The sequence below is a fragment of the Strongylocentrotus purpuratus genome, unplaced genomic scaffold (genome assembly GCF_000002235.5).
Source record: "Strongylocentrotus purpuratus isolate Spur 01 unplaced genomic scaffold, Spur_5.0 spur5_contig_869, whole genome shotgun sequence".
Taxonomy (NCBI): Eukaryota; Metazoa; Echinodermata; class Echinoidea; order Camarodonta; family Strongylocentrotidae; genus Strongylocentrotus; species Strongylocentrotus purpuratus.
Window position 1 is genome coordinate 124,145 of NW_022145578.1, and position 13,425 is coordinate 137,569.

Genomic DNA, 13,425 nt, shown 5'->3' on the forward strand with positions numbered 1-13,425 from the left:
CTGAGAAGGATTGAGGGTCGAGAATGGAACAACGAATTTTCTTCTTTCTCTAATAATTTCATTAAACTATGAAAGGTCAAAGCTTCCGCGCTTCGCGCGGGAGGAGGAAAACTGATTCAGACAAGGAATAAGAGTCAAGAATGGTACTACAAATCATCTTCTTTCTCTAATAATTCAATTAAACGTCAAAGCTTCCGCGCTTTGCGCGGAGGGGTGAAACTGAATTCAGACAATGATTAAGAACCGAGAACGGAACAACGAATCGTCTTCTTTCTCTAATAATGTAATGAAACGTCAAAGCTTCTGCGCTTCGCGCGAGAGAGAGGGGGGGGGGGGGGGAAACTCAATTCAGACAAGGATTAAGAGTCGAGAACGGTACTCTTCTTTAATGATTTAATGAAACGTCAAAGCTTCCGCGCTTCGCGCGGGAGGGGGTATAGAAACTGAATTCAGACAATGATTAAGAATCGAGAACGGTACAACGAATCGTCTTCTTTCTCTAATAATTTAATGAAACGTCAAAGCTTCCGCGCTTCGCGCGGGAGAGAGAAGGGGGGGGGGACTGAATTCAGACAAGGATTAAGAGTCGAGAACGGTACAACGAATCGTCTTCTTTCTCTAATAATTTAATGAAACGTTAAACTTTTGCGCTTCACGCGGGAGAGGGGGGAACTCAATTCAGACAAGGATTAAGAGTCGAAAACGGTACTCTTCTTTAATGATTTAATGAAACGTCAAAGCTTCCGCGCTTCGCGCGGGAGGGGGTATAGAAACTGAATTCAGACAATGATTAAGAATCGAGAACGGTACAACGAATCGTCCCTTTCTCTAATAATTTAATGAAACGTCAAAGCTTCCGCGCTTCGCGCGAGAGAGGGAAGGGGGGGACTGAATTCAGACAAGGATTAAGAGTCGAGAACGGTACTCTTTCTTTAATGATTTAATGAAACGTCAAAGTTCCGGCCCCCCCTATTGGAAAATCCTGGATCCGCGCCTGATCCTTACCTATATACTCTCAGGATACTTTAATTACGATTTGATAATGATAATGAAAACATACGCGTCGCAATTTGAAAGTCATGCCCAGTTGATCGAACAAATAGTGTTTGTTTTTAATATCGGACTAGATGTGATGAAATGATTAGTAGACATGAAAATAACTAGTTCGAAGGCGAAGAAGTTTAAAAGAACAAAGTGGAAAAAAGGAACGTACATGCCTACTACAAATGGAAACAATTAAAAAAATTATATTTTTAGTTACAATTATTAGATCGCAGGATGAGTAGGAGGATAAATAGAAATGAGAAAGTAACAACAGCGTAAATAAAAATAATTGTAATGACATTTTTTATAAAGAGAACAAATTTAGGAAATGGAGAAAGAAAAGTAAAAAACAATTAAAAGAAAAAAAAAGAAAGAGAGTGAGAGATAGAGAGGGAGAGAGAGAGAGAGGGGGGGGGGGGGGGGGGGGGAGAGAGAGAGAGAGAGCGCGATCCCAAAATTCATGAATGTATAATGATAAAACACCAAGGCAGTGCTCCCCAAATGATATTTCTTTTTAAATGATAACATCCCTGCAAATGAGGCTAATTTCCTCCAAAGTTTGCTATTCTTTCATCGATATCACCTGGGCACACCCCTGTAACCAGAGACAGAGGGGGTATAAGAGTACCCCTGTCACCAGAGACAGTGGGGTATAACAGCATCCCTGTCACCAGAGACAGAGGGGTATAACAGTACCCCTGTCACCAGAGACAGAGGGGTATAATAGTACCCCTGTCACCAGACAGAGGGGTATAACAGTACCCCTGTCACCAGAGACAAGGGGTATAATAGTACCCCTGTCACCAGAGACAGAGGGGTGTGACAGTACCCCTGTCACCAGACAGAGGGGATAATTTCCACCTTTGGGCAGGTGCGATGCCGAGAGGTGCGCAAACTTTGAATCATCCCATCAGTTTCTTTTATAGTCCAGACCGTACCGGAGAACTTAAAATAGAAATACGGAAAAGCCCACCTTTTTATCATAGCTGGTGGCGAGTTCGAGAATGAGAAAGCGAAATATGACGGGGCAAAATAGACTTGGGATCTCGTTTTGAAGTTCAGTGATTGAATTTAACAATTTGATTGGAACAACAGTGGTGTCTGTGACGAACGATTGAATATAAACAGTCATGTAAAACATAATTGCAGCGCATTCCACTTTTATTCGCATGATTTGGAATGACAACAGAAATTGACAGAAATAAATTGGGCGCATTATTCTTAAAATAACATTTCAAAGGGAATAGAAAGTCAGTCTATATCCGTTGTTTTATTTTCATCACCAAATCTAATTTGGGGTTTATCATATTTATAGGACTATGAAGAGGAGACATACTAAATGTTCTGTCGGGCTTTCTAATTTGATTATGTTTGGAAAACGTAGAAGAACTTTATACAAAAAATTCAAAACAAATATTCTTTGAACTCTCTCGCGTAACATCATGAATTCTATATCCATTTTAAAGATAAAGGTGAGTTCTGTTAAAAAAAAAAGAAAATGAATTCTCACAGAATCAAACGAAACTTACACTGAATGTTCAAGATTACAAATAAATGTCATTTGCCAAACAATTTTGGTAAAAAAATGTATACAGAGTAATGAACATAGAAAGATTAGGAAATCAAGGTTAGTAGCCCCGACACCATTTGTGTAGTCCCATATTCATCTTTCTGTGTACAGTGCTTATTACTTTACCAAGAATGGGCCAAATTTATTATGATTTTGATGACTTCAGAACTTTACAGTACACACCAATACTTACATGCTACATGATCAACCTTTTCTGATTCATTCAACGCCTTTTCTTTCACAATGCAATCGGATGACCAGAACTCACCTTTATCTTTAAGAACTGAGAACTTGACCAAAAAGTTTCAGGTCACGAAATAAAAGTAATAATAATAATAATAATAATCGTCACAGGTACTATGTCCCTTTTGTAGCCAACTTGAAATTCTGTAGAACTTTGCAGGAATTATGAATATGTCATGTATGTCCTATCTGTGAAATTTAAACGTTAGCAGTGTCCTCATATTCAAATTATGCAAGGACACCCGTTTACTTGCTAGACTTCACTGTCAGACACTATTGGGTGACTGACTGGCTTTTTTCTTCTTTGGTAATAACATACATGAAAAGAGTTGTAAAGGGTACATCAGCAATTGTCTACATCAATAACCCACTTCTTGTGATGGCCAAGATTAAACTGATTGAATCTTTGCGCAGCATAAAACGTATGACCATTCGGTACAATTGTCTGAAAATCAAGACTATTACTGTTGGGCTCTATAGCCCAGAAGACATTTTCAAGCCCCACCTTTTTTAGGAAAGTTCTAAATAAGTATTATCTTTCAAATGCAGTTGGAATTTAACCTTTTCATTTTTTGGGCCTGCAAATGGGACATAGTACCTTTAATACTACATTTCTAAGCGCTTAGGATTCAATTGCTAATCCGCACACGATAGCGCACACGCTCCGCTTCCTGAGGAGTATTCCGGCCAGGCGCCATTTTACAAGCGCACAAGTGCACACGTGCCAATCCAACCCCATTAATTAACGTTCGCATCATATACCGGGTATTCATTTGGCACCTGGGTGGAGAGTGGCAAACGAGTGGTAAAACCCATGCAATAAAAACTATCATAGAAAAGGTACCAAGAGAAGAGAAGAACGGGAACCTGACACGACCCCTCTAAACATTCTTGAAAAAAAGTAATGAATACAAAAATAAAAAAAGTAATGAATATGCCTATCCATTTTATTAAGGCAATTTGAAATTCGGGAACCATTTTTCTTAACGCCAGTTCGGGACTCGCAGTTTTTGCGTATAAGAAAACTGGTCCGACCATCTGACATCCTTCGCCAGTTTTTTTTTTTGGCAAGCTCCCTGCCAGCAAGTCACCTTTATTCACTAGCTATGTAGACTCTTTATACACACTTTCTTCGAATTATAATAACCCTCAACAAACTACTTTACTCTCCATGTGATTGCCAAATTTACAGAACACACCGACCTATCAATAAAGAAGCGGAAACGACCCAAGCGACCCGTCAAGGAGAGGGATGATTGATGCCCCATCAATGTCATTATATTTAATTCATCCGGACTTTTTGTTTTTATTCTAGCTGCTGTTCGTATCCTCTTCTTTACTCGACAACGAGACAGAATTTTATCTCCGCAAATAGCGCCTCCCACGTCCCGAACTTCAGTTAGAAAAATTATTGGAAATTTGGAAAATTGGAACGATAAATGCAGTCATGATGTTGAGGTCTAAATAAATCCGCGCCACACCATTTGATCCCGATATAGCGCTGTGGTATTTGTATAGGCCATTACAAATTGATCAATATACTGATATTTAAAAAAGATTCAAATACATGTTTAGCTTCAAAATAAAGCTACTGAAAAAATAAACACAAGACAAAGTGAATTTGTATGGTTAGAGATACTACCATTTTGGGGCACACATCATGGTCGGTTCCACACCGTTTCTTTCACAATGCAATTGCATGACCAGAACTCAACTTCATCCTTAAAATGCATAACTATGATAAAATGACCCATAATTCCACCTGCGGTATTATTGGCATATCCGGAGTTGGGTATGGGGGCACGCGCCCCTCGTTAACCCTAATCTGATATGAAAAAAGTTACAAAAATTGTCTCCAAGTTGTGAATTCGGCCTTGTTGGCAGAAATAACTGTAGACACCTCAAAGACATCTGAAACACGGGCTTTCTCTTTTGTTTCTTCTTCAGACGTGTAGCCCCCCTCACCCGGCCTAAGAATCTTAGATATAGCAGCAGAGATGGACCATTACCGTATATTTTTTTCGGGGGGGGGGGGGAGGCTTTCTCTATTGTTTCTTCTTCAGACGTGTAGCCCCCCTCACCCGGCCTAAGAATCTTAGATATAGCAGCAGAGATGGACCATTACCGTATATTTTTTCGGGGGGGGGGGGGGGGGCTTTCTCTATTGTTTCTTCTTCAGACGTGTAGCCCCCTCACCCGGCCTAAGAATCTTAGATATAGCAGCAGAGATGGACCATTACCGTATAATTACAGCCGATATGATTGTCGACAGCTAGTTCTTTCTGTCCTCTATTCATTAGCGGTAGCCGTGTTGGTCATCCCACGGCTCGTAAATAGGAAACGTCGTGTAACCGAGGAGCTAATGACTTAATTACGCACTCATGATTGCGTCAAAAACCCAAGGTTTGTCAAGGATATCAATACTTCTGACACCTCTGATCAATTCCAGCAGCTGGACCTTTTTTGACTTGTCCAAAACACCTTAGGATTGACAAAGGGTGTTATTTGTGAAGTCCCGACGTTTCGTCCATCAAAGCTGTATTCCCATGTAAACTATAAAGCTGTAAATGCACACAAATTAGTTTCCTTTCGATTTTCATCTGCTCTAGGTCTCTTTTACTCCATTTCCTTTTGTCTTCAATCCTTTACCTCCTCTCTCTCTCTCTCTCTCTCTCTCTCACTTTCTCTCTCCTTCTGCCTCTGTCTGTCTCTTTCTGTCTTTCTTTATCTTTTTCTCTCTCTCTATCTTGGCCCTACCACTTTAAAGATAAACTTGAGTTCTGGTAAAAAAAGAAAATGAATTCTCACAGAATCTAATGAAACTTACACTGAATGTTCAAGATTACAAATAAATGTCATGTGCCAAACAATTTTGGAAGAAAATGTATACTGGCTGAGTAATGAGCATAGAAAGATAAGGAAATCAGGGTAGTACTAGCCCCGACACCATGTGTGTTGTCCCATATACATCTATCTTTGTAAGTGATTGTTACTTTACCAAGACTCTGCCAAATTTATGATGATTTTGATGACTCTAGAACCTTGCATTACACACTATTACTTACATGCTATATGATCAACTTTTCTGATCCATTCCACACCTTTTCTTTCACAATGCAATCGCATTACCAGTACTCAAGTTTATCTTTAATATCTCCTTGTATAATTCCTTCCCTCTCTTTCTCTCATATCTGTTACTATTTTTCTCACAAAAGAAACACACATAAGGGGCATTTAATTTACACTGTCTTCCAAACACGCCAAAAAATGCCAAACCGGAGCCTTTTGTGTAAACTTATTTAATGTAAAAAAAAGTACTCTATTCATAAAACATTCCGTAGATCTCTTTTTTCTATAATAAAACTATAAAAACGACAATTGAATATATACAAAAGATACACTGTCGCTCATAAAGTTGTAATATTTTTGTTTTTCCTCAACTTATGGAATTATTTTAAAAATAATTAAAAAATAATAGATCTAGATAATAGTATACATTCTTAGATTTTATTGAATAATTATTTGACAATGTGTGTTTTGCGTGACTGATAAAGCATGTGTATGCTACTATACTTATCAACTAGGGAACCTACGCCCTTAAGTCATAAATGACAGTAATGAGGATTAATGCCCCACAAAAGGACACTAATATAGCACATCGACACGGTTTTGATCCTGGGGCCTCACAGTTACGAGGCTATTGCTTTGTCACTGAACCATGACTGTTCGCAGTGGGGGCATAAAAAAATCTTCTTGGCGGCCATGCATTATGGCTCAAGGCATGGGCACACAGAGGATTTTTTATGTTGGGGACCGAGGTAAAGTGCAATAAATTATTGAAAATTTATTGCATTTTTTTAATTTTTTTTTATATTTATGGAAACTGCCCCCTATCCTAGCCCCACTGCGTACAGTCACGGTTCAGTGACAAAGAAATGGCCTCGTAACTGTGAGGCCCCAGGATCAAAACCGTGTCGATGTGCTCTATTAGTGCCCTTTTGTGGGGCATTAATCCTCATTACTGTCATTTATGACTTAAGGGCATAGGTCCCCTAGTTGATAAGCATAGCAGCATACACATGCTTTAGCAGTCACGCAGAACACACTTTGTCAAATTATTATTCAATAAAATCTAAGAATGTATACTATTATCTAGATCTATTTTAGGGGGAAAACAAAAATATTCCAACTTTATGAGCGACAGTGTAGAATCCAATAAGTATGTGTATGAAAATACCTCGTATGCATGTCATTGCTATAATCAAAGCTAAGGCAGTATAATGGTTGGTTTGATGAATAAACATTCAACCTTTTTTTATTGTTATATTTTTACTAAGTTTCCCCTCCATTCTGTGGTATTTGCTAATCAAATAAAGCATACAGAAGGAGACCTAATGGTTGCACATGTTCACTAGCATAGGCATTACAATTAGTACAAATGTCTATTCATTAATCCGCTATTGGTTTTAACTATAGCTTTCACATTCTTGAAATTCCTTTATTCTTTAATTTTCTTTTCGAGGGTTTATGAACGATATTTCATCCAAAATGATCCACCTTCTTAAAATGGGTTGAAAGAACTTCAGATATCATACGTGTTCAATAATATTCTTTGGTCTTTAATGCTCTGTTTTAAAAATTGCAATCAAATGATAAATGTTCTTTGGCTTTGTTCACGTGTGGACGTGGGCATATATTTTCGCGAGTGGGGGAGAGGGGGAGAGGGGGGAGGGGCGGGCTTTGACTCGAATATATTTTCAGATTATAGATTTTCCGAACGCGAGCGACACAAACGTTCAAATAAGTTAACACTTTTTCGCTGCCAACATTTTAGATGGTGACACGGTTGTCCGAATATAACAGTTTTAAAATTCCTACCCAGGGGAGGGGTAGGGGCTGGGATGCGGCACCCTAGCCACCCCGCCCCTACGCCTATGATCATAATTACACGTAAGAATAGTCACAGTGATCTCGAGCAATCATCATGGAGTCAGGTTCTTCGTCTGTTCTGTCGTATTTAGATCAACTTCGATATAAATCGCCATCCTCTCTCATGTGACGACGTCGATAAAAAGTTTAAATGTCTCCACATCGATGTTGTGGATGACGTCATGGGGTCAATATGGATGACGTCAGGGGTCAATGTGGAGTTCCTCGGCCTGCGCATGTCTATGACATTGCCCACTGTGATCGTGCTCGGTGAGAACAGCGAGGAGTTGCGATTTTTGTTCTTCAAGTTGGTCGATCTCGTCCAGGAGGTCTTGCTTGCTACTCTCCAGTTGGTCGGTCTCCTGCAACATAATATGGCAGAGAAATGAAATTAAAATGCTTCACAAAAGCATCTTGGAGAAACTGTGATGCACACTTTCATCATGATTAACAAAATACATTTTTATAGAGCAATACATCTTCAACCCCGCCTCCCCGGGCGGGAGCACTGAGAGTTCGAGTTCGCACCCCCTCCCCTCCCCCAGCAAGGCCGAATATTTATTTTTTCCCCTTTGCAGTTTTATTTCTTCTGTTGCCTTCCCTTATCCTTACTATTTAATTTTTTAAAGATATACTAAATTATTCATACCCTCACTAAGTTTTTTAATTTTTGAAGAACGTGAAATTTGATTTTTCCTGATCTACGTTTCTTGAGAATTTGACATATTAAAGCTTACATCTAAATCTAAAAGTATTAAACAACGGACCTAATTCAACATGTCCACCGTTAATCCTTGAGTTACGAAGAAGAAAAAAAAAACACACACACACAAAATCAAATTTACAAGGGGTATGAATAATCTAGTTGTTAACTGTATATGCTTTTTATCAACTGATTAATCAATTAATTACATTTTAAGCGCATCGAAGTATTCATGTAATGCGCTCTATAAATGTGGATATTATTTTCATTTAGTTACATTTTGTTGCTTTCATTTACTTATTAATTTCAATTTAATATTTTCTTCGTTTATACGTTAATCTATTCATTCATTAATCATATAATATTGGGTAAGATGGATTACGGGATGACTGCTTTGAAGTCATTGTGACAGACAGTCTTTTTAGGGGTGGGTGGGGGTTAGGGGCGCCATAGACGGTACACCCTTGGGGTCAGCCTTGATGTGACGTACCTCGACCAAGACAAAAGTTCGCTCTCTCCTCCTCTCTCTGCACCTCGAAGCAGCAACTCGATTTCTTTCTCGACGTTGTCTCCGCTTGGCCTCTTCCTCTTTTGAAAGCTGGAAATATGCAAGTTAAAGCAATAAAAGAAAGAAAATTGTGAAAAGGAAAACAAGATTGCAAACATCATGATGAAAAACGAAAGCCATTATACACACTTCCTCCTTGTGTTTTCAAAATGTATTCCTTTTCTTTTGATCTATAGATGTATTTTCCTATAATCTCCCTTTTAGAATGAAAATACATGTATGAACTTTGCAAAAAGCACTAGTATTTACATATCAAAATGATGTAATGAACGAGGTCACACATCTGATAAATCCAGTCGGTCACTTGTAGCTCTCATATTATCCAAGTATCAATCTTTATCTCAAGTAAATCTATTTTACGCTCTTGTATATCTGTTCCACTTTCTATATTTACATTGATATACAAAATGCCGATGTAATATTAATATTTTAAAAATAGATAATAAATAATTTGTTTATAGTGTTGATTTATCAACAAATTCATAATATCAAAATATGAGAATATTTTTGGACTATATTATCATTTAAAATACGTCTAGATAAGCAACTATAAACAGGAAAAAAACATGTACAATAATCAATATTTAACATAATATGACATGTAACATATATCTTGAATTGTAATTTACATGATATTTCTCTTTTAGTTTTGTGAATGGATATTCTTTTCTACTTATATGTATCCTCGATAGTTATAAAAACATACATTTCAGCTTTTTAGCTGCAGCATGTGCATCAATATTGTACTCTATGTTTTTCGCAATAAAACCATGAATTGAATATAAGTAGATTATGATAAGAATACCATACCGATTCTTGTCCATTTGCCTTCCAATCCAGCCGAATACCCCCTAGGCCCTTCTGTATCCTTTTCTGTATGATACTGCATCGTATCTCATCCCGAAGCTGAGTCCCTTGATTGAGGCAGGGATCTGAAACGTCTCCCTGGGTCAGGTAATCTTCCCCCGACAGCAGCGACTGATTGGCGAACGATCCCGTATCCGAGTCCGAAGACGACGTCGAAGCCGTGGTCGTGAGTCTGCCTGACCACATCAACGAATCGGCCGATGTCGTCATGTTCGCTGCTAGTTCGGTGTCTGAACAGGAGATGAAAACACAAATGTTGATTAAATGAGAATGGGGTGTTAACGCAGAATTTAGAGGAAAAGGAGAATGAAGAATATGGTCCTTTAATTATATCGTGAACGAAACTTTATAGAAGTAATTGGGAGAGATTGATTATGTAGTATTTGTGTATTTGTTTTTGTTTTGTTTGTTTTTATTTCTGCGTTTTCAAAATAGAACATAATCATCTACACTAAAAGTAATAATTTTGTCTTCATTTTACATAATTATACATTTTTAAGTACATTAAATAAGATGCATACAAACACAAATATTTTTCAATGAAAATAGATAAATTGCGGAAAACGTAGGAGACCGCCATCATGAGCGGCAAGCTGTGTATACTGTGAGAATTCGAATCATATAAACCAGTTTAAAGCGATGTTAAACACGTTAAAAGAGTATACGATTGCAGCTATCCTTAAATCTTGTATTTACACAAAATAACATGAGACAAAATTAGTGTTTCTTTTAGTTACCTTACTGAAAATCACTAACTAATTGACTTACTAAACTCGCTAAATGAAAATTCTTTTAATTGATGAAAATTATTCACTAATTGAAACTACCATATATGTTATCCTTCAACACAAAATGACAGAATACTTATTCAAAGGAGAAAACTTTAACAAGGTGAAAAAGGACCTTTACTAATTTTTGACGTCACGACATTATAACTTCCTTAATTCGGCTACTTTCGATGGGTTACTATTCTGGAAGTTCAAATGTTTATCCTACGCTATTATTTCCTTCTCCGCTTCCTACGATACCACCTAATATGAATCATTTCGCTTCATAATGGCTTTAAAAAATATACCGAAATATTTATAGGACTGAAACAAAACCAATAGTATATGAGGTTGAAGGATGGTAATGAGTCACATGTTGGGGTATACCTCCATCTATTTATAACACTGTCAACATTGATGAATAATTTGTAAACCTATCGAGAGCTTTACACGTGGTTTTCTTGTTAACCAATGCAAATAAATCAGAGGTCATATCTGTTACAGTACAAATATTAATGAATGAGTAAATAAATTATAGCAATGAACTTGCAGAAAGTACTCTAATTCATTTTTTTTTATCAATTAGGATGCTGGAGAAAAAAAGGACATCGCTCAGGGCAGAGCCATTTGGTCTTGTTTAAATGGCAAAATGTTAGGATAGATTTATGCACAATGTAGCCTATGTGTCACCGGAAGGTAAGATCATTACAATAAGGAGATAAAACTATTGAGCCTATCAAACGAAATGACGCATTTGCTGAAATATGACGAGATATAATATTTCTATTCTTTTGAAAAGAACGGAGATTAAAGAAACCGAGACAAACAAACAAACAAACATACAAACAAACAAGTAGATTTTAAAACTTTGCTTATAATTAGTCCAATGGGTTAGACCCACACAAGATATATTTTGATCTAGCTGTTCGTATGTGTACTATTCTAGAGGACATACAAGCACAATTTTACTCTTATAAATAACTATAATATCTTTACCAGCATTAACACAAATTAATCTCATCACTATATGGAATAGACATCACGGAATGACCATGGCCTGGCAAAGTACGAATAGCCGGTAGTTATGTCCGTTTAGAACTACTCGGAATATCTATTGTGATTTTTATATCTGTGGTCTATGGTATCCGCCAGAGGTCAAAGTATTTTTAATAACATAATTATTTGATTGAATGAGCAATAGATAAACAATATTTTTCCAGGACAATGGGTTCTTATTATAGTTCGAATCAATAGGTCTATATATATATTTACCACTAAACATTTACCATGAACCACACTCTTAAAATAGATAGTGGCCTCTAGATCTATACACAAATTGTACACCCTTATCACGATACCCCAAATAGTTATTAGTATTTAGGGTGTCATGTTATTAAATATTAAGGAATTACGAAATAAATCGAGCTCAAGGTATAGTGCCCATATTTGAATATGTCATATTGTACATGTCACATAAATATCACGTGAATATAATCATTTGTATATGAATATGGAAGTATCAGTTCTTAAAGGGATCCGGTAACTTTGTCTCAGATTCTGAAAACATATTCTGGATTTAGCTCATGATGCAATGATAATTATAAACCTTTAGGTCAGTCAGGAACCCCGTGACTTTTACAAGCCGATCGCCTGTCTGATTATCAAGATATTTATGATTGGAATTACACATTTTGAAAACCGTTCGCCTGACGGTTTTCATAACACTACAGTCTATTGGGGAAAACGAGTATGGTAAAACCGGTCACTCAAAGATTTTTACTTTTTTGAGGCACTTCTTGATCATTTTGAAGCGCGATTTTTTAGGGCTTCAATATTACATCATATCACAGACACTGATAACACGTAGGGCCGTGTATCTCAGATTTAACATTGTTAAACGATCCCTTTAATGTGACATACAGCAAACACACTGTGAATACGTTTTGATAAAAATCAAGTGCAGAAATACGAAAAGCACTTACCGACAATAGAATCAATTATCTTGTAGAAATGCAGTATGGACGCAAAACGGCTAAAAGTTCACCTTTTGTTTATAACAATTGTCAAAGTCACAATGCAAATATACTCCGCCACTCCCGATGCGCTAATCATTCAATGTGCCCAAATCGTATTAAGTTGGTGAAGGCCTTCTTTCAATAATAATCATGTATATTGGCGTTTGTTGAATACTACAGACGGATAAGTCAGCTTATGTGGTAGGTATATAGGACGGTGCTCTGCTTGACAAGTGACTAAACTATTGTAGTTTGAGCTATAACCATGATAACCCTGTCATCCTGGCATATGATTTCCGATTTCTCTTCTGGAGTTAACGGTGTTGTTTTGTCAGTTTTGGTGGAAATACCGGATCTGAGTCCAAGTAAAATAGTTCCGATCTATGATGTGGACCAGTGCACACCAGCACCAGGAAACACAACGGAACTACAATGAGTTAACAGGACCTTGTGAGAAAAGAGGGTGCGTTTATAAATTAGGTTTTAACCTAGAGGGAAAATAACATTGTTGTCAAGAAAGCACACCTCGCATATTAAAGAATTAGTGGGAGTAAAGAACCATTGGAAATCCTTGACATATTTTGATTTCATTTATGAAAAGACTCACTGAGCTGGTACCTGGATTTTTAATTGCTACCCGAAGATTCCCCATAAAAATGTTGCGAACAAATAAACAAACAAGACCAATACAACTGTAAACGAGAGTTCAAAATAAGGTT

General features: G+C 37.2%; 1 protein-coding gene across 1 annotated transcript; it reads right to left on the reverse strand.

Moving 5' to 3' along the window:
• Positions 1-7,032: 7,032 nt before the first annotated feature.
• Positions 7,033-13,060, reverse strand: LOC115920363 (proto-oncogene c-Fos-like). Its single transcript, XM_030976032.1, has 4 exons — positions 12,674-13,060; positions 9,868-10,154; positions 8,980-9,087; positions 7,033-8,148 (listed from the first exon to the last, which is right to left on the reverse strand). Exons 2-4 carry the CDS (start codon positions 10,132-10,134, stop codon positions 7,990-7,992), a joined length of 534 nt encoding a protein of 177 aa, XP_030831892.1. The 5' UTR covers positions 10,135-10,154; positions 12,674-13,060; the 3' UTR covers positions 7,033-7,989.
• Between the last annotated feature and the right edge of the window lie 365 nt (positions 13,061-13,425).

Bases quoted from the DNA above. Each gene is read 5' to 3' on its own strand.
- LOC115920363 (XM_030976032.1), bottom strand. From the start codon at position 10,134: ATGACGACATCGGCCGATTCGTTGATGTGGTCAGGCAGACTCACGACC. The intron at 9,088-9,867 runs GTATGGTATTCT...GCATATTTCCAG, and splicing joins AGGCAAATGGACAAGAATCG to CTTTCAAAAGAGGAAGAGGC. The intron at 8,149-8,979 runs GTACGTCACATC...ATTATGTTGCAG, and splicing joins GAACTTTTGTCTTGGTCGAG to GAGACCGACCAACTGGAGAG.